The sequence below is a fragment of the Rhinopithecus roxellana genome, chromosome 10 (assembly GCF_007565055.1).
Source record: "Rhinopithecus roxellana isolate Shanxi Qingling chromosome 10, ASM756505v1, whole genome shotgun sequence".
Classification (NCBI taxonomy): domain Eukaryota; kingdom Metazoa; phylum Chordata; class Mammalia; order Primates; family Cercopithecidae; genus Rhinopithecus; species Rhinopithecus roxellana.
In genome coordinates, this window is record NC_044558.1 from 139,913,859 (window position 1) to 139,935,776 (window position 21,918).

General features: G+C 39.6%; 1 protein-coding gene across 1 annotated transcript in view; it reads right to left on the minus strand.

The window, feature by feature from the left end:
* Positions 1-21,918, minus strand: part of PKP2 (plakophilin 2) — a 109,806-nt gene that overhangs the window by 27,950 nt on the left and 59,938 nt on the right. The window contains exons 7-9 of the mRNA XM_010370988.2: positions 5,445-5,562; positions 4,129-4,293; positions 3,019-3,192 (exon numbers count right to left, since the gene is read on the minus strand). Coding sequence (XP_010369290.1) covers positions 3,019-3,192; positions 4,129-4,293; positions 5,445-5,562 — 457 coding nt within the window. The remainder of the gene's footprint in view (positions 1-3,018; positions 3,193-4,128; positions 4,294-5,444; positions 5,563-21,918) is intronic.

Consider the following 21,918-nt stretch of genomic DNA (forward strand, 5'->3'; position numbering starts at 1 on the left):
GAATGAGACTCTATCTCAAAAAATTAAGACAAAAAACCAAACTTTATTTCAATGACTTTTAACTTTTACTATGCAATGTTTAATCTTTTAATTTATATTATATTTAAAGAGCTTGATAAATAGGTAAATTTTATTAGTCCATCCTTTTGCTACTACAGTGACTATTATATCTGAACTAATAAAGCTTAAACTAACATACTTTTACTAACTAGAAATTACTGTCATAATTTTTGTATGTAAATTATATAATCTGTCCTTTAGGAAGCTATTTCAGCTTGGGTTCTTTGCCAAGTAAAGTACACCGTCATTAATTGTTTGGTGCTATCTCAGTTACGATCATATGACCAATGGACTTGATATTTTCTGGTATTATGTGTATGACCTAATTTTCATATTTTCCTATTCAAAGATTCCTTGCTTGAAATTATAAAGCCAGAGATCTTATCACAGCATCTAAGCATACAAAATCAGGAAAAGTAATGATTTAAAAAAAACACATATGTCAAAATTTTAAAAAGCATCTCGTAACTTAAAAAAATAAAGGGAGGTTGGGCGCGGTGGCTCACACCTGTAATCCCAGCACTTTGGGAGGCTGAGGCTGGTGGATCACCTGAGGTCAGGAGTTTGAGACCAGCCTGGCCAACATGGTGAAACCTCATCTCTACTAAAAATACAAATATTAGCTGGGCGTGGTGGCGGGCACCTGTAATCCCAGCTACTCAGGAGGTTGAGGCAGGAGAATTGCTTGAACCCTGGAGATGGAGGTTGCAGTGAGCCGAGATCGCGCCACTGGACTCCAGCCTGGGTGACAGAATGAGATTCCATCTCAAAAATAACAATAATAAATAAAAATAAAATAAAATAAAATAAAATAAAGGGGCCTCATATTTGTCCCATGCTGCTAATGATTTTCTCTTATAAATCTCCAAGTCCAATTCTAACAACCTTGAGTATGAATCAGTATCAGTTGAGTGTAAGCTTCCCTTTAGGGATGGCCTATTATGCCCCTTAGGTATGACTATTGGCTACTTCCCTGCCTTTAGGAGAGAGTATAGGACTCCCTTTAAACACTCCCTCCTGAAGGGAGGGAAACAGCCAATAGTCATACCTAAGGCTAGGTATGATTCTAAATGCCTTGATACAATTAGGGCATGAAGATATCTTCCTTACTTAGGTCCTTTATGGACCTGGTACCTTACAGTTTTCCTAGTACTTTAAATTTCTGTTTTTTATCCCAGTAAGACTATTACCAAACACAGGGATTTGTCTTATTTACTGCTGTGTAACCCACACCATAACTGCTAGTGTCTGTTATGTAATATGCTCAAAAGAATGTGTGTTCAGCAAATGAATGTAGGAACTTAGGGACTACGTAATACAGTCATATTCAGAGCTTAAGTGGCACAAATATCCCTGTAACCTCAGAAAAATGAAAGCACCCCTGGTCTGGATTCTGTGGGAGGCTCCTGGAATGGAAGAAGCTAAAATCCAAGCTTAAAGGGTTAGCTTATATTGAACTAGACTCAGACCACAGCAAGCTTAAACACACACACATACACAGCCCCCTATTTAATTGTCTTTTATGTTAGCTGGGAATTAGTAAGAGGGCTTCTGTAGTTCAGCAAAGTAAGAGAAATGATTTTGAGAAACCTAGTATAGGAAAATGGGAAATAACATGATTCATTAGTGTCCCTGTGTCATTAAGGGCTCCCTGGTAGTTATCAGTTTCTTTCTCAATGTACATTTTGCAGAAAGCCAAACAGATGAAAGTTTGGTTGCATTCTTAACCACAATGCTAAGGTAAGAGAAATACTGGTGTTAGCATTTCACAATTTTATTCAAAACAGAGAACAAGCTTCTGTGTAAGCACACATATTAAAGAATAATATGGTTTCTCAAGTAAAACATAAATTTTTTTGCTACTTACAAGAGTCCTTTTCTCTACAGAGATAAGTGGAGACTAGACAGACAATGAGCTATTTGGGGGGAGTTCATTCTAATCGTTTCACGACCAAGGCAAATAATACAAGCTTAGTTTAAATCATTAAATACTTATAGAATACCTTAAATATAGGAAGGGTATAAAATACATGGGGAAGTGAATAAGCTTTTACTGTTTTAATTATTTTGACTTTGCTGGTATAAAGTAAGTGCGTCTGGAAAGAGGATCAGCTCTTTATTTTGTAGCTGAATTTCTGGGACACAAAAGCACAGATGGCCTTTCCAACTCCACACTGCAGTAGACATCTGCTGTTGTTTTTGCCTTCCCAGCACTTTTTCCTCCTTCCTTTGGTAGTAACAGTCTCATTTTCCATTAGGGAGCACTCCTTTACCAGTTCAGCCCATGTGGTACAAGGGGTAGTGGCCCTCATCCAATCAAACCCATCCCCTGGAAGTGCAAATCTGGGCATATGATCCAGACTTGGCCGATTAGAACATCACAGCCTCAGAGACACAGGTACTGGTTCGGAAATGGGCAAGAGGCCCAAGCCAGTCCGTGAGACATACTCTCCAACTTCTTAACAACACTCTTGGGAAAATGGTAGTTTGTTTCTTGTGGGGGACACATTGGGCTGATAAAATGTGAGCCTGAAATAATTCATGGCTGTCTTTGTTACCCTATGGACAGAACCTTTGAGAACAAAACCAGCAGAGGAAAACCAAGCCCAAAAGATGAAGAAAGTCATAATTGTAATCACTGGTGCACCTAAGTCCAGTCATGATAGAAAGAAGACCCACCCTGGACTTTTCAGTTCCATAAGCCAAAAATTTCCTCTTTTTTGCTTAAACCAGTTTGAGGCAGGATTCTGAGATCTGTAACTGAAAGAGTACTGACCAACAGCAGCCTGACTTGACTTCACATAAGCTGAGACCGAAACCCTCTGTAATTTCTGAGAACTGTCTTGACTAAAATAAGAAACCTTTTTCTCTTACCTCACTGTTTCGTCTCTGAAACGAATGTAGGTATGTCTACAATATCATTATTTTAAAAAGTAGGAAATCAGGCCCAATACTCACTGGTCCACTTCCGGCAGTGAGGTTCTGGAGAGCTCCTAAGGATGCTTCCTGTGTGTAGTTGCGGACACTCTTGGCGATCAGTGACAGATACATCCTTATCACGATGGAATGCCACAGCCACTCCACACCCTTGGGGTTGCTCTTTTCCTCTGGCATCGGCATGTCCTGGTATTGCTGACCACACACAAAAGGAATCCAGAATTAATGCATGTCAGGTGATGTCTACAATTTCACACTCAAACCAGGAGACCAAAAATACTGTCTAGAAAGGCTCATAATTTGCATAAGCCCTTGAAATAGAAATTTTAAAAGCAAATACATACAATTTCTAATCACTTAACTTTTAGCCCATGATGATTATTTCTTCCTAGTAACACCCCACACCCCTAACTTGATATTTCTCCCAGTGAGAGAAAATTCAGAGAATTAAGCACAGGCCATTCTAGAATGGTTTTCAGGCTGCTGTTGAGCTAAAAGCTAAATTAGTCACAACCACCCTGCAGATAAGAAAAACAGGCCTGTTCCCTCAGTCTTGTTAAAGTGTCCAGGATAGCACCAGGGTTCTAAATTTACCAGCTGATCTCCACAAATACCATGATACTCAGAGAAGGAGGGCAGGTTACATTCTTTTAGTTTTCATATCAGTATGGAAATAAATATGTATTCCTTCCTATGAGGTTTGCTTTTCGTATGTCCAAAGTTTGTTTTCAGAGTGCCCAAAGCCAAATATCGGGGCTGACTTTAATAAAAACAATTTATATACAATTAGCTATGCTGCATTAAGCTTCTTTCCTAACCTATAAGGCATAAAGCAGTATGGTTCATGGGTAGCAATGAAAATCTGCAGCCAGACTGCCTGGGATTGTATTTAATCTCTTCTACTTATTTGCTGAATTATTCCAGGAAAATTAATCTTACTGTGTCTCTGTTTCCTCACTGGTAAATGAGGGTATTAATAATACACACCTCAAAAGGTTGATGTAAGAATTAAAATAACTTAAAATAGTGCCGATATATACCAAGTCCTTAGACATACACATATACACAAACACAGAATCTCTCTCATTATCTCCCTCTCTTTCTCATTCTTTAAAAAACTTCCCAATATACCTCTTTTACTTTCCTGCTTCGACTGCCAAAACACCCAATACTTTTGTTGTTGTCAGTCTGGATATTTCGGTTTTGAATATAGATATTCTGGGAATATTTCTCTGGGAGCTCTGCCTCCAGCTGGTAGGAGAGGTTATGAAGAATGCATACACAATTCTCCGTGGCCTGAGAAAACAGGACAAGAATATTGATCGTATACATATAGACATCCTTGCAGGTGTGATAGCACAGGACGCAGGCTTTAGCTCTTACAAGGTTTACCAGATGCAACTGGGTGTGCTTAAACTGTGGGTTGCCTGGGGGAATCAATGAGTATTTCTAGACACACAATGAGTATGTCTAGAAAAGCTAATGTTATCATGAATAGTCAGGAGTGTGATGCTAAGAAGTAGAGGCTAAATTTCTTAAACAATGGAGAGTCTTTTTAGTTTACTTTCTAAAGAGTGTGTCCAGAACAACTCTATAGTTATAGATACGTAACTTACTAGCCATGCTGAGTTGGAGAAGAGGAGGAGATACTGTTTATAGGGACCAACTAGGAGGCTATTGTAATAATTGGAATGAAAGATGCACAATGTAGGAAAACAGCAGAAGCATCAGAGGGAAGTGGAAGAACTGAAAGCCTTTTCAGAGGTAGCACATGATTACTCAGATTTCCATCTTCTTTTGGTGGATGGTGATGATTATTAAGAAGGATTATAGGCCGGGTGCTGTGGCTCACGCCTTTATAGAGCACTTTGGGAGGCCGAAGCGATGGATCACCTGAGGTCAGCAGTTCAAGACTAGGCTGGCCAACATGGCGAAACCCTGTCTCTACTAAAAATACAAAAAAACAAATTAGCTATGCATGTTGGTGCACACCTGTAATCCCAGTTACTTGGGAGGCTGAGGCAGGAGAATTGCTTGAACCCAGGAAGTGGAGGTTGCAGTGAACCGAGATTGCACCACTGCACTCCAGCCTAGGCTGGGTGATGGAGCAAGACTCTGTCTCAAAAAAAAAAAAAGAAAAAAAAAAAAAAGGATTATAAACAGAAGGAGCAAGTTTGGGAATGAAAAAAGAGATACATTAAAATTCATTGCTGAACATGTAGCATTTGTGCTTCTTTCAAATATCCACATAGTGAGGTTAGACAGACAGTTAGACATTGGAGCCTGGAAAATAGAAAAGGCAATAGGTTTTAATATTTCTAACGATGTATGGAAAAATCTTAGGCTCAGCAATTGAGTCAGTGAATAAATCTAAAACCAAGCAAATATCTTAAGAATATTCTGAAACATCTAATAAGACAGAACAGGATAGTTATCTCTTGAATCACCTTGTCATCTGGCTGGTAATCTGCAATGGTTCCTCTGACATAATGGACCAGTGAGTCAATGAGTCCGTCACATCTTCTCATTGCTTTTCTCCCATCAGGGCCAGCAGAACTCATGTTTCTACCAGAAAAAAGTAAGCAAAAAACCGTAAGTCTTAGGCTGTGTATCCAACAGGACTTTGTTTTGAAGTTTTACTTGACGCTTCTTCCAGGTGTTTGGAAACAAATCACTGACTGCCTAAAGGATCAACTATGAACATACTTTTTTTTTTTTTTTTTTTGAGGCGGAGTCTCACTCTGTCGCCCGGACTGGAGTGCAGTGGCCGGATCTCAGCTCACTGCAAACTCCACCTCCCGGGTTTACGCCATTCTCCTGCCTCAGCCTCCCGAGGAGCTGGGACTACAGGCGCCCGCCACCTCGCCCGGCTAGTTTTTGTATTTTTTTTTTAGTAGAGACGGGGTTTCACCGTGTTAGCCAGGATGGTCTACGATCTCCTGACCTCGTGATCCGCCTGTCTCGGCCTCCCAAAGTGCTGGGATTACAAGCTTGAGCCACCGCGCCCGGCCTGAACATACTTTCTAAATATTTCCAAACAACACGTAATTGTGTCATAAATCTTCCATCTACTTCACTCCAAGCACCATGATCAAAACATTATTTACTTAATCTTCGCTCCATTTTGACTGTTTTGGATATGAGGCAAATGTTTTTGTAACTAGAATGAGAGCAAATGGCACATTAGACATTATAATATACTGGATGCCAAGTCCCAATTTGCTCTAATTTTAACTCTAAGTAACTTAAAGTTGCTCTGGGCCTCAGTTTCCTCATTTGTAAAGACAGTGTGTTGGACTACATTCTTTGTGGTTTTCTAGGTTTCAGTATAAACTCTTATTGACAAATATTAAATCAGATGCTCTAAAATATGATCATTTTACCATTAAAATGGCAGAGAGATGTTACAGAAAACATGGAAGAGTCTGCAGTGTGTAAGGCTTCAGTCAAGAGTATGGCCCATGAACATCTTTACACTTCTCTATTTCTAATATGGCTAAGTCATGACACCTTTCTACAAACAGTAACTGAACCTACAATTGGAAGTTGTTTACTGAGAAATGAAACTTATCAAATACAGGAAAGTAATGCATTTGGGGATTACAGTGCAGATTCACATCATGTTTATAGTCTGGTATTATTGTTACTACCTTCCCTTAGATTAAGTTTTTCTTACTAGCATTAACTACTTAAACATATTTTTTTTCCCAAAAGTGTCAATACCTCAGTCAACATAGGGCCTTCAGGTTTTTAAAACTTGAGAATCACCTCTATTCCCAACTTTAATTGTTAAGAACTGTCCCTATAAAATGTATCAGATCTTTTTTTTTTTTTTTTTTTTTTTTTTTGAGACGGAGTCTCGCTTTGTCACCAGGGCTGGAGTGCAGTGGCGCAATCTCGGCTCACTGCAACCTCCCAGGTTCAAGCGATTCTCCTGCCTCAGCCTCCCTGAGTAGCTGGGACTACAGGCGTGCATCACTACGCCCAGTTAATTTTTGTATTTTTAGTAGAGATGGGGTTTCACCATGTCGGTTAGCCAGGATGGTCTCGATCTCTTGACATTGTGAACTGCCCGCCTCAGCCTCCCAAAGTGCTGGGATTACAGGCATGAGCTACCACGTCCGGCCCAGATCAGTTTCTTTTACTGGTAGGTAGAATATCCAAAATATGTTCAGGACTTTTTGTTTATAATGTGTTAGTGTCATTCTGAACATCAAAAAGAACTGCAACTTCGAGACATTTTTGAGCCTTATTTTCCTCATCTTTAAAATAATATAGGCCAGAAGCTGTGGCTCACACCTGTAATCCCAGCATTTTGGGAGGCCAAGCCAGGAAGATTGCTTGAGCCCAGGAGTTTAAGACCAGCCTGGGCAACATGGCTAAACCCTGTCTCTACGAAAAAATACAAAAAACTAGCTAGGCATGGTGGCATGTGCCTGTAGTCCCAGCTACCTGGGAGGCTGAGGAATAAGACTGCTTGAGCCTGGAGGTTGAGGCTACAGTGAGCCGAGATTGTGTTACTACACTCCAGCCTGGGTGACAGAGCAAGACCCTGTCTAAAAAATTAACCAAATAAAGTAATATAAGTGATTTCCAAAAGGCCTTCTGCCTCAAAATACTGCTTTCAATGCATATTTGTCAAAGAAACAAAGGTGCCTAAGCATTATATCAAGAACTAAAGGGAGCTGGGTGTGGCGGCTAATGCCTGTAATCCCAGAACTTTGGGAGGCTGAGGTGGGTGGATCACGAGGTCAGGAGATCGAGACCGTCCTGGCTAACACGGTGAAATCCTGTCTCTACTAAAAATACAAAACAAAAATTAGCCGAGCGTGGTGGCGGACGACTGTAGTCCCAGCTACTGGGGAGGCTGAGGCAGGAGAATGACGTGAACCTGGGAGGTGGAGCTTGCAGTGAGCTGAAATCGCACCACTGCACTCCAGCCTGGGCCACAGAGCTAGACTCAGTCTAAAAAAAAAAAAAAAAAAAGAACTAAAGGGAATGAGAGGAAGATACACAATATTATACCTTGCTTTCAGGGAGATCACATCTACAGGTTGAACTCTGGAAACTGACAAAACCCGACTGTTTTAACCCTCAAAAATGGCAATTTCATGATCCAACCTGACAGTTGAGGAGATAAGACTAACATCATGATTCAACCTGACAGTTGAGGAGATAAGACTAACATACCTAAAACTAAGAATATACTAACAATTTAATGGCTGCTGAATTGATATAATGAAAGCTTTTAACAAAATCTCTTATGTGACTGATTCTCATTTGACCCTTCTACTTCCTTATTAATTTTTTACTGTACCTGAAAAACTTGGACAGTTTGTTCATTAAAAAAAAATGAATGGGTTCATAAGCTGGAAATAAAACAATTTTTTACTTAGTTTTTTTCAAAGAAGTGATCATTTCAACCAAGATCCTCTATCTACTTTGTGAGCACTTTAAGAATCATGGGGCTTCAGAAGCTTGACAGAAACTGAAAAAGCATCTTTTCTACTCTCCTTATTTTATACATGAAAAACTAGAAGCCAAAAGAGTTTCCGTTACTTTTCCCAGTGACAACAAATTAGTGGTAAAGTCAGGAAAAGAGGGCTGTTCTTTATTCTGTACCCAGGGTGGCCCAGAACACAGCAAACCCCATCTAGCATTCATTCAGTCTGCAAATACCATATGTCCCCAACTACGTGATGTTATCATATGTTTAAAAGCTTCCCCTTGGCCTTTTCAACCTCTAGCTGGGATAAATGGCAGTAGTTTAAAATTGCTTTGACAAATCAAAAGGTCTTTCTTCCTGGCTAAGCCCACTATGTACCTTGCAGATGGATGACTTAGCTTTGTTTAACTCCAGGGTGTTTATTTCGGGTTAGAGTGTAAGTCAAGTTGGCAGTACTGCCAGTTCACAAGTACTAACTGTTGTCTTGCTGTTTGGTATTATCCAGACTCTACTTGCTTGAAATGGGACTTATCAGGGGTTTCTGGCAGCCGATACTTTTGCTGACAGAAAGTGCATGGAACCCCATTGCTCCGGCATATCAAAAATAGTTCCCACCTTACTCAACTACACAGAAATATGAATGATAAGGGCAGATTATTTTATACCACTGCATCCAGGAATAGAAGTCATTAGATAGAAAGTAGTTTGTTATTGTACCACCCTGAAATAACCAATAACTATAGAAAATGATACGTCCATCTTAAAATATATATATATTTTAACAGCTAGTACTTAAGCTTGAGGGAATCAGAAAATTAACATGGCTATCCTTAGGCAGAATTGATCTTTTTTACAATGTATCTCTTGAATCATAAGAACTATTTATTGATTAGTTTCCCATACATTACCCAATGGTGGCTCAATAGAAAAATATCTTAAAACTATAACTGAGATACACTGAAACAATGACCTTATTGAAAATGAAAAGAGAATGATCATACCAACATGGCAGCTACTCAATAAAAAGTGCTTATTAACGTTAACAACAGAATATATTAAAAATGTGTCATTTAGTGCCTGTCATTTGCATTTGATTAAACGATGGGTTTATTTCCCCAGGTATAATCAAGCCTAGGTCTGAGTAAATATCTGGGTACCTTTAGGAAAACTAAAACAGTAAACTGTTATATACTGAAATTTAAAAACAGCTCCTTGGACTAGGGGTTGAAGGCAAGGGGCCAGAGCCTTAGGAGACGGGGAGTGAGGAAGGAGGCAAACTACTCTTCACATAAAGGCAGGGATTATTTGGAGTTCTTCACCTTCACTGGTCCCAAATGGGAAGACACCAGCTTGACTTGTGGCCAGTGCTTGATATTGGGAAGAATCTCTCCAGCAGTGTGACTTGTAATGGGGGAAGAAATAGAATCTGAACCTCTGTGTGTCTCTGAAATGGTCACAGAGCTTCACATATTTACGAGGATTCAGGTGTTTTATCAGAAAGCAAATCTGTGACTTTTCACTCCCTCTAGGACCTCTTATCTCACACATTCCTGAGTGTCACAATGAAAAAGAGAAAAGAAAACACAACACCCTGGACCTTGATAGAATTAAAAGGAAGAATGGTATGTTAATGGTTGAGATTAATGACAGTGTGACTAAATCTTAGATTCATGTGGTAAACCAAAGAATGGGCAGTGACAAATGGAAAAAAAAAACAGCTGCAATTTAGTGTTTGCACTAGACATTATGGTAGGCAACTTACAACTAGCATGATCTGTAATTTTCACAAAATTCCTGAAATTAGGGTGCCCTAGAATTTCATTCTGGGAAATTCTGACCTGTGATTCTCATTTAAAATCAGAATTAACTGCTCTAACAGGATTGTTACAGGCTCTTCCATATAAAGTAGGATATAAGCTAGTCTGTCTGTGGCTATGTGCAGGGGTACTGTCAAATATGCTTAATTGACCAGCATTGAAAGGAAGTTTGTTACAATCCCAGAACATCCAAGCTCAGTGTACAGTGTGTGGTAAGCTGGCCTGGGGAAACAACGAGCTGAAGGAGATGGTTAAAGTAAAAGGCTACAGTTAGTTTCTAGGACATGAAATGGCCGGGAACAATAACGTCTGAGTGCATCTTTTTAAGACGCTTCACCACCAGACAAAATTAGGAACTTTAGGAGGCAGAATTTTTGTTTTGTTTTGTTTTGTTTTGTTGTTTTTGAGTTAGTCTCACTCTATCGTCCAGGCTACAATGCAGTGGCATGATCATGCCTCACTGCAGCATCAACCTCCCGGGCTCAAGGGGTGCACCTGCCTCAGCCATGTGAGTAGCTGCGACTATAGGCATGTACCGCCAAGTCCAGCTAATTTATTTTTGTAGACAGTCTATGTTGCCCAGGCTGGTCTTAAAACTCTTGGCCTCATGTGATCCTCCCACCTGGCCCTCGAAGTGCTGGGATTACAGGTGTAAGCTACTGTGCCTGGCCCAGAAATTTTTTTTTTTTTTTTCAAATTTTTTTGAGACAGAGTCTCACTCTGTTGCCCAGGCTGGAGTGTGGTGGCACAATCACAGCTCATTGCAGCCTTAACCTCCTAGGCTGTAGGGATCTTCCCACCTCAGCCTCCTGAGTAGCTGGGACTATAGGCACATGTCATCATGCTCAGTGAATTTATTTTTTGTAGAGACAGGGTCTCATGGCGTTGCCCAGGCTGGTCTCAAACTCCTGGTTTCCAGGAATCCTTCTGCCTTGGCCTCCCAAAGTGCTGGGATTACAAACGTGAGCCATGGTGCCCAGCCAAAATTTTGTTTTTTAAATGGGACTATTGCTACTTGATAATGGGTATGGTTTTTACAAACACACACTTTATGTGCATGTATCATATACAAGGCCTGGTGGCTGTGGGACCAGTCTTTTTTTTGAGACAGAGTCTTGCTGTGTTGCCCAGGCTGAAGTGCAGTGGTGAAATCTTGGCTCACTACAACATCCGCCACCAAGTTCAATTAGTTCAGCCTCCTGAGTAGCTGGGATCATAAGCATGTGCCACTGTGCCCAGCTAATTTTTGTATTTTTAGTAGAGACAGGGTTTCACCATGTTGGCCAGGCTACTCTCAAACTCCTGACCTCAGGTGATCCACCTGCCTCGGCCTCCCAAAGTGCTAGGATTATAGGTGTAAACCACCGCACCTGGCCTGGGACCAGTCTTGAAGGTCTAATCAGCACTCTCTGAGTGATCACCTCAATGGTTTTAAAAAATTATGCACACATCACCAACAACTATACTAGGAAGTATAGGCTTCCTAATACTGTGTCATGTAAACCATATTGTAAGACCCTAAGTGGTACCAGTCAGAAAAACACTTGGTAGGCAAGGTTAGAGTCTATTCCAAGACTAAGTAGGTATTTGACAAGACATCAGCTGATACGCAGGCATCCTTCTTCCTCTTGTTATTTAAGATTTAGGCTTGGGCTTTTGTTTAACTCCCACCTGATACATATCAAACAGTTGGGCCTTGTCTATGATTAACTAAGAGAAGCAGCACAGTCAGCTTGTGGTTGCACATGACAAAAGGGAAGCCTCATTTGAACTGGCAAGAGGAAGAAAAACTCGATGCCAAAAGAAGGCTTGTCTGTTACTCTGTTACTCTGAAGTCAACATTATTTCCTGAAGGTATCAGCAAACATCAGCCAAAGTCAGCTGTTCATTCTGCAAATAGAGCAACATTGGGAGGTAGGACAAAGCCCTACAACCTACACATCTTGGTCCTTTCGGGACAAGCAAAATTAATGGAACAAAAGCTATGTTGTCATCTATTTCATACCATGAAACTAGAAGGTGGCAGAGGAGAAAATCTAACCTTAAAAATCCTGTAATCCCAGCCTGTAATCCCAGCACTTTGGGAGGCCGAGGTGGATGGATCACCTGAGGTCAGGAGTTCGACACCATCCTGGCCAACAAGGTGAAACCCCCATCTCCATTAAAAATAAAAAATTAGCTGGGCGTGGTAGCACATGCCTGTAATCCCAGCTACTTGGGAGGCTGAGGCAGGAGAATCGCTTGAACCCAGGAGGCAGAAGTTGCAGTGAGCTGAGATAGTGCTACTTCACTCCAGCCAGGGTGACAGAGTGAGACTCCATCTCAAAAAAAAAAAAAAAAAAAAAAAAAATCCTTTAGCTCTGCTTTCCTGCATTTTCAGGTTTTCTAAAAGCATTCTGAATAGTTAATTCAGCCAGTAATCATCTGGCTGGCAGGCTACATTAATTTCCTCTCAATTAGCTAGAATATGTTATGTAGGACAGAATCCCAAATTCCATTTAAAATTAATTATAAACAGCAAACTGTAATTTTAAAAATATACCGAAGAGTTACTGCAACTTGAATAAGCATTCTTGACACATAAGGAGATGTCTGGAATGTCAGACTAGGAATAATAAAGATATTTAAGACCTAGAGTAAAATAATATGATGCTTAGATAGTCTGTACCTTCAAGACAGGCACAGATTTTAACCACAGGATAGTGACAAAATCATCAGTTGCTTTATCCCAATGTATCAACCCACTCGCTTTTTATAATAATGAATAAAAACAATTTAGTAGTCATTTTGACTATGATGATATCTTACATTTTTTGGAAAAAGACTTTCAGTGTCACAAAATACAGTTCATAAAACACCAATTTGAGCTATATAGATATTTTTCTTTAAACATGAAGATGGTATTAAAAGTCTCTGATAAAGACATTCTTGTGAATTCTCTTTTTTTGCCCAAGACTCAACTCATAAGCTAACTGATTAAGAAAGCCCAGCAAAAACAGTCCACTTGATATAATGAGTAAAAATTAATCTCTTGTTTCCTTTCCTGATTTTTCTTCCTCTGTATTGTTCCTATTCATGTATTTTCAGGCAGTCAATATTTATGCACTGATTGATAAGAATAAAGAGTTTCTTTAGCAAAGAGAAGTGTTACATAATTTCTGTAAAGTACAACTTTTAATCTGGGCCAATCTGGTAAAGATACAAATAGGACAGCGGAAAATGTTAGTCTGAAGAACAGGGACCTTCGTAAAGGCGTCAGTTGGTTGTAGATGTGCTGCTTGAGGATTTCAGTGAGACATGTACTCTTAAAAACACTGGGTTCAGGAAGACCATAGTTGACCAGGTAAGCATAGTCATTTTTGTTTTGATTTTATTTGTTTGCTTTAATAACTTAAGAATTGTTGAGATATTTCAAAATAATGGCCTAAAACCCTGAAGCTCAGTTCATAAAACAATCATTTTTAAAAATCAGGATCTTATTTACCCATTTAAATACCACATCCTCCTTTTAAATTTACTTAAAGAAAAAGTTGGCCAGGCACGGTGACTCATGCCTGTAGTCCCAGCACTTTGGGAGGCTGAGGTGGGCGGATCACAAGGTTAGAAGATCGAGACCAACCTGGCCAACATGGTGAAACCCCATCTCTACTAAAAATAAAAAATTGACTGGGCATGGTGGCACATGCCTGTAGTCCCAGCTACTCAGGAGGCTGAGGCAGGAGAATTACTTGAACCCGGGAGGCAGAAGTTGCAGTGAGCCAAGATTGTGCCACTGCACTCCAGCCTGGTGACAGAGTGAGACACTGTCTCAAAAAAAAAAAAAGATAAATTTACAAAGTAATTTAATTAATTAAACCATGTACTTGTTTGTATATCTAAAGAAACCAACAGAAAATATGGTTATGACCGGTTATGATAGTGTAACATTAGAAATATTGCCAATTCCATTATTTACGAACTTCATATTGCTTATGTTTACACATGAAACATGAAAAGTTTAAATAATCAGCCAAATAACTGAGGCTGAAGTTGATGATTCAATTGTCTTTCTATTTCTGGGAAAGCCAGTCTCAGGACTGAACTATCTAGATACTTTCATCAAGTTTCCATTTTGTTTGCACTGTCTCATCTAGCATTACTCTTCTAGTTTTATGGTAAATTCTTCTCCAGAAGTAAATGCATTTAGATTGTGATTTTCAATAGTAAGTTCTGGCCTCTTTTGGGGGCTACATCTTACAAAAAGAACAATAGCTATTTGATAGTCAAGAAAATTAGATCCTGATTTACTTATCTTCTTAATTATTTGGGATTATGCACAAGGCTAGACCAAATAAGTCATGAGTATTCAGAATAAGATGTGGATGAGCAAAGGTAACTAGAATGAAAATGCATACAGGCTGGGCGCGTTGGCTCATGCCTGTAGTCCCAGTACTTTGGGAGGCTGAGGCGGGCGGATCACGAGGTCAGGAGTTTGAGACCAGCCTGGCCAATATGGTGAAACCCCGTCTCTACTAAAAATACAAAAACTAGCTGTACGAGGTGCCATGCGCTTGTAGTCCCAGCTACTTGGGAGGCTGAGACAGGAGAATCGCTTGAACCTGGGAGGCAGAGGTTGCAGTGAGCTGAGATTGTGCCATTGCACTCCAGCCCAGGTGACACAGCAAGACTGTCTCCAAAAAAAAAAAGAAAGAAAGAAAAGAAAATGCATAATCATGAAAATGCAGATGCAGTAAATTTCTAAAGTTTGGTACCAAGATATACATTAAAAATTATATTCAGTATGTGGTTTTTTGGTGTGTATGTGCTGGAGAAGACAGTTGTAACTGAATATATTAAAAATGTACAAGGAGACATCCATTTTTCAGAGAGTAGCTTGTATTGATATTCCAAAACAACTTGCCCTTAACTCTGTGACTAATTAGAAACAAGATTGATAGTTACAGTTTTTCTTTCTAAAGGTACAGTTTGCTTCCTCTGACAACTCCCCACTCCAGCTAGATTTCCAGTGGAAGAGACAATGAAAGTTTCTTTTAAGAATTTAAATAATTTTAAGTAATAAAATGTAATATATAAAAGGATATTATACATTCAAAACACATTTACTATATGACGAAAGGTGGGAGAAAGTGAACTTTATGTCATTTGTAGGAGAAATGCATTACAAATTGCTTTTTGTCTTTCATTAGCATACACAGGCATAAAATGCATTGAGAAAAAAATAATATGTTTTATAATGTGTACTGACAAATTCTGGGTAGACCTTCATAAAGCAGACTGCATCTTTATCTTAAGGTGGCAATTTTGTAAGCCTTTTCTCATAAGTAGATGGTCAACAAAATACAGTAACTCAGGAAAATGACTTTTTAGGGCTTTATGAATTCACATTTTTAATATGACTATAGTATTTAAGAATGCTGGAGACGACCTAATGATAGAATGATGATCTGAAGACTGAGATCGACATTCAAACACTTACTCATCCTTTAACAGTTTGACTTTCTCCAGAAAAAATTCCCAACTCCCAAGGCAAAGTGAGTGAAGCAACTCAATGCTTTGATAACAGTTTATTCATTCCTCTCTTTAATCTCTTACCAAAAGGATTGTCATGATCTCTTCAGGTGCCATTTTCCTCCACTAAACCCAGAGTTCCTCCAGGGCAAAAATAGGTCCCATTCCATTTTGAAATCTCAGAAATTTAAATAGTGGTTTGGATAGAGGAGGCCTTCAACAAGTACTCCAGGAATAACAAAAGCGTTGGATAAGAGGGAGAATAAATGAAGACCAGTGGCAGAATCCCAAGAAGGCTGGACTAGCTGTCATTCTCAAATTTCTGATAGCTGGTTCTGTAACCATGGAAGAGTCTTGGGGACTTAATTTCTTTCCCTGAAGAATGAGGCCACTAACAGAAGCTCCCTAGATGTGTTTGGTTTTGACCTAAGTGTCTTCCAGAACTTGACTCTCACTGCTCTTAGGGCAAGTGTTTTTCCCCTTCTCTAGTCTGACAGAGCCAGCCCATTCCTCATGTCTTACACCTGCCCACTTAAGTGCCTACCTGAGCCCTGAGGCATTTTAATTTACTATCTCTAAATTGTTTCCAGTTCTTGTCCTTTAAGAGAAGAGAGAAGCTGAGGGAGGAGGAGGGGAGAAAGAAGGAAAGAAAGAGGAGGAAAGAAGCTACAAGAATAATAAGCAGAAATGATGGTAAATCTTTGGCAGCAATTTCAGACTTATCCCAGATAATAACCATTGGTTTTATTTATGCTACGTTCAGAGGTTTTCCAATCAGTGATGTGGAAAACAGAGTTAATAGTCAGGTTACACCAATTCCCTAGGATGAGCCACAGTATAAATTCATACTAAAAAAAAAAGGACTCACAATAGGTGTGTGTGTGTCTAGAGGGGTATAGAATTAAAGAAGACAGCCATTTCTTTTTTTTTTTTTTTTTGAAGTGGAGTCTTTCTCTGTGGCCCAGGCTGGAGTGCAGTGGCGTGATTTTGGCTCACTGCAAGCTCCACCTCCTGGGTTCAAGCGATTCTCCTACCTCAGCCTCCCAAGTAGCTGGGATTACAGGTGCCCACCACTACGCCCAGCTAATTTTTTGTATTTTTAGTAGAGATGAGGTTTCACCATGTTGGGCAGGCTGCTCTTGAACTCCTGACCTGTTGATCAGTCTGCCTCGGCCTCCCGAAATGCTGGGATTACAGGCATGAGCCACCGTGCCCAGCCTACTTTTTTGGTAATTTAAAATTCTAAGCCTATTATATAAATATTTCGGAATTTGAAATATTTGGAAGAGCAATCTGATAACTGCAATACATATTTTAACTAAGTTATACTTATCCAAGTAAATAAAGGATGCTGTGAAAAAAAAAAATGAGATATTTTAGCAGCTTTTCTCCACTGAAGAAAGAAAAAGAAAGAGGAAAAAAAGAAAAAGAGGGAAAAAAAAGAAAAAAGAAAGAAAGAAGAAGAAGAAAACATGCTGAAGTTTCATTATACCATCCAAGAAAACAAAGGAATTGCTGCTTCTTTGAAAAGGAGTGTTTATGGAGAAATATGCCTATACCTTAGTTACCTATGTTGTGATGTTAAAGTAATCAACTAATGGAAATTCAATGCTAGCAGCTTGCTGATAAATGTTTAACAACCAGCTTTCTGGGGCTGTGGTAGGGGGAGACGTCTGACTTGTAGTGTTTGTCAATTTCTTTCTTTCTTTGTTTTTAGAGATGGGTCCATGTTGCCCAGGCTGGACCTCTGGGCTCAGGCAATCCTCCTGCCTCAGCCTCCCAAGTTGTTGGGACTACTGGCACACACCACTGTGCCTGGCTTGTGTTTGCCAGTTTCTTAGTAAAATACTCCCATCACGGCTAGTCTCAAGCTACCAACACGGCGTCACTGAACACGGAATGATGCTGAAATGCCAAGAATCCCTCTCACTTGCCGGCTCCAACACACTGGAGTGTACAATTTATTTTCCTCTCCTATCTTGGATTTTACCAGTCATTAAGCTAGTGTAGTATGACTTAAGAAAAACAATGGAAACTTTACGTGGGCACATGGTTATCCCTGTTGCAAAATTTGTATCACCTTTCAGTGAGTGACTTCAGTGGTGAAAAGTATGTAATTCCAAAGGGCCCTAAAGAAAGCACCGATGCCTGTGGTAAATGCTGTTGTGGGCACATGCTCATCCTAAAGACAAATGATCTGATGCATCCCCAAGGCGGTGGACCTGACAGTGCTAGTCTTTTTTGAAGGATAAGTTATGCATGTTCTCTTAGAGGAGTGACCTCACTATAGAAGCTTCAGGTGGGCAGAACTGAAGTCACTGCCACAAGTTTGTTAGTGAAGCAAACATTCTACCTACAGAGCAGATTTGCTCAGCACCATTGCCACGTGCAGACCAGAATGATCTCAACGTCAAGTCTAGTAAATGGAGAAAGTCACTGGTGTATGCACAAGTTTTTCTCCAAAATAGACGGAAAGAATTTACTATAGTAATCTAAATCAAACACAATGCCCGAAATACTACTCAATTTAGTTCACTGTCGGCTCTGAATACATGTAGGAAGAAAATAACACCAATCAATTTGTGGCAATTAAGATATTCGGTAACATTCATGATTTTTAAAAATATAGCTAAGATTAACTCTTACTAGAACCAGTCAACATCTGTCTTAAAATTTTTTAAGAGTGAGCTGGAGACATAAATGAGCAACTACTTAGCAGACCCCTCTATGTCCTGGAAATCAATGCTATGTGACTGCAGGTTCCATAGAGGTCTTTTCTTACATTCTGACTCATATCCTGAATATTCTCCTGGTGGCCTTTCTATTCATTGTGATGACATCTACCCTGAAGTCGTCTATAATGCCATCTCCTACCTTGGAAAGGTGTCCCATTTCATATGCTTCATCTTTGTATCTTCTTTGATTATATGAAATGCAGTGCAGAGTTCTACATGCACAGAACTTCAAAAAGAACAACATTGAAATGCTGATACAATGCCCATAATGACAACTGAATATGCCTGTAAATTGGCAATATCTGACCCTGTGATGTCTCGAGACTATGAAGGGCAGGGGCTTTATCCACATAAGCACAATCTGTGGACATGTGACAAATACTAATGTATCTAGCATACTAAGACCTTTGGCTTTGAAGACAAGCTTCCCGCATTTGAATTTCCACTCTGTCTACTGCTAGCCGTATGACTTTAGGAAAATCACTCAACCTCTTTGAGGTTGTTTCCTCATCTATAAAATGAGGAAAACCTACCTGTGGGGCTGCTGCTGAGAACAAACTGAGAAAAACCTCATAAGGTATTTAGAGCAGTTTCTAGAACATCACAACAATAAATGTTAGCTATTATTATTATAAATGAGATATACAGATGAAATCGGAAGGGACAGTTTAGTAAACGTATATATTATGGTACTCACTTCCCAGATGTTGGCTATATTCTGCTTTTGGAAGGTGAAATTCAAATAAGTGTTCTGGACTATTTTGCAAACACTGTTTAAAATGGTGCTATTCCGACTAGAGTGTATTCAGCCACTATATGTTCTGAAAACTGTGTGCCAACCAGGGCATTGCTACAACCAACCAATGTATATCTTCTACTCATCAATCGTAAGGGGAGACTACAGGAAGAGATTTGTAACTAGCATCGTTGCCTTTAGATTTTTACCTTCACAATACACCTTTCCTGTTGATACTATCATTCTTCTTCTTCCCACAAAAATTATCATATCTCTGTCCTCCATACTAGCTAATTTTGCCTACAGAAGAAAAAAAATTAACTCCTGTTTCTCAAAGAACTAAAAATAGAATTACCATTCAATCCAGCAATCCCATTACTGGGTGTATATACAAAGGAAAATAAATTGTTCTACCGAAAAGGCACATGCGCTCGCATGTTCATCACAGCAGTTCACAATAACAAAGACATGGCTAGATGCCTATCAATAGGGGACTGGATAAGGAAAATGTGGTACACATATACCATGGAATACTACACAGCCATGAAAAAGAATGAAATCATGTCCTTTGCAGCAACATGGATGCAGCTGGAGGCCATTATTCTAAGCAAATTAATGCAGCAACAGAAAACCAAATATCACATATTCTCACTTAAAAATGGGAACTAAACACTGGATACAAATAGATACAAAGATGGGAACAACAAACATTGGGGATTTCAAAAGCAGGGAGGGACCGAGTAGGAAAAAGGGTTGAAAATCCATCTATTGGGTACTAAGTTCACTATTTGAGTGATGGGCACATTAGAAGGCCAAACCTCAGCATCACGCAATGTACCTGTGTAACAAACCTGTACGTGTACTTCCTGAATTGGAAATTTTAAAAAAAGTTAACTCCTTAATGTGATCCTCAAGATCCCCACTATCTGGCTTTAGCCTATGTTTCCAATTTCTGTTTGATTACTTTCTACCACAAACTCCACACTCTTATCAGACTCGATCATTCACCAAATTCACCATGTATTTGCATTTATTCACTCATTCATTTATTCATTTTATTCAAATACCTTGCTCACTTACTATATGCTGAAAACTTTGCTAAGTGTTAGGCATTAAAGATGGTTTTTAAATGCATAGGCTTAGCTTCTATGGCATTCACAATCTATTAATAGTAGAAAAGGTATGTAAACAACTATCATAATACAGCTATGTGACAAAATCAGTAACGGTGGTGACTTGCCTACAAACTCCCGTTTGAACCCTCGGGAACAAGCACTAGCTTTTGCTGGGGAAGCTGGAAAATGTTTCATAGAAAACATAAACTTTATCTTTGGTTTTAAATCATTAGGAGATTAAGTATTCAATAGGCAGATAATAGAAAATGTTTACCAGGCAAATACAATTAAATAAAGTCTTGATAAGAAAGTACTATGACATCTAAGGAAAAGCAAGTACTTCAGTGGGTATGAAGTATATTTGTGGGAAAAAAGGTGGTAATGAAGGTTGTGGATAGACTGAAAAGGGCTGTATATACTGACATGGGCCAACATGTCTTCCATTTTTGTTTGGTTCACCCAGCAAGTTCTTCCACCCTTTTCTTATGGTAATAGATCTTGCTGTCCTTGCTATAAAAGCAGGTATCTGATCCAGGCTTGGACAATCCAGGTCAAAAGTGGCTCAAATGATGTGCCCCTTTCTGAAGCCAGGCCAGGAAAAAACTTTCCCTGTGATTGGCACACTCATTTTAAGAAAGATGTGCACTTTTTTGTGTGTGTGGCTAAGCAAGAGCTGCCTATGATTAAGTTATTAAGCAGAGAAGGCTTGTTTACATTTGCAGGAAATGAGTCCACTAGGAAAAAAGAAGAGCAAGAAGAGATGAGATACAAACAGAAAAAGAGTGAGTCCCAGGAATGCTGCATTCTGTCCCAAAAAGGGAATAAGGCCATGGTTCCTGGTATACTTCCTTCACTTCCTCAAGTGACCTGCAATATCTCAGCCACATGGGCCAATGAATTCCTACTTGTTTCAGTGAGTTTAAGTTTGGTCTCCACCATTTTCAATGGAAACAGTCTTAATACATCTGCCATACTAAGAACTCTGTTTTATGTGGTAAGGTAATGGGAGCCGGAGAGAAACTTTAAGACGTGAAATGTGTTTAAGCAGGTGAGCGATGGATCAAAAGTGCACTAGAAAAGCAGATTCAATGGGCAGTACAGAAGATGGATTCAAGGAAGGCCATTTAGGCACTTCTTACGCCTTTCAAGAATGTGGTCCTTTATCTTTAGAGAATTTCTGACTACCGAAATAGTCCAGCAAGGCCCAGCTCACTTGACACCTCTTCTCTAGTGCCCTTCTGATCTCACCAGACGCCATGAATGATCCTTTGTTCTGCATTCCCACAGCGCTTCACTTGCACCTTTGACATCTTAGTTCGCAAACTTCAGTGTCTGTCAGAATCACCTAGAGGCTTGTTAAAACTAGACTGCTGGGCCTGACCTTGAGCATTTCTGATTCAGGAGGTCTGGGGTGGGACCTGAGAATTCTAACAACTTCCAGGTGGTGCTGGACCTGTGGCCAGCTTTGAGAACTGCTTCTGTCTTCTATCTGTGTCCCCTGCTCCAGTAAACATTCTTTACAGATATTCTTGTTTTGTATGTTTTGAGACAGGGTCTTGCTCTG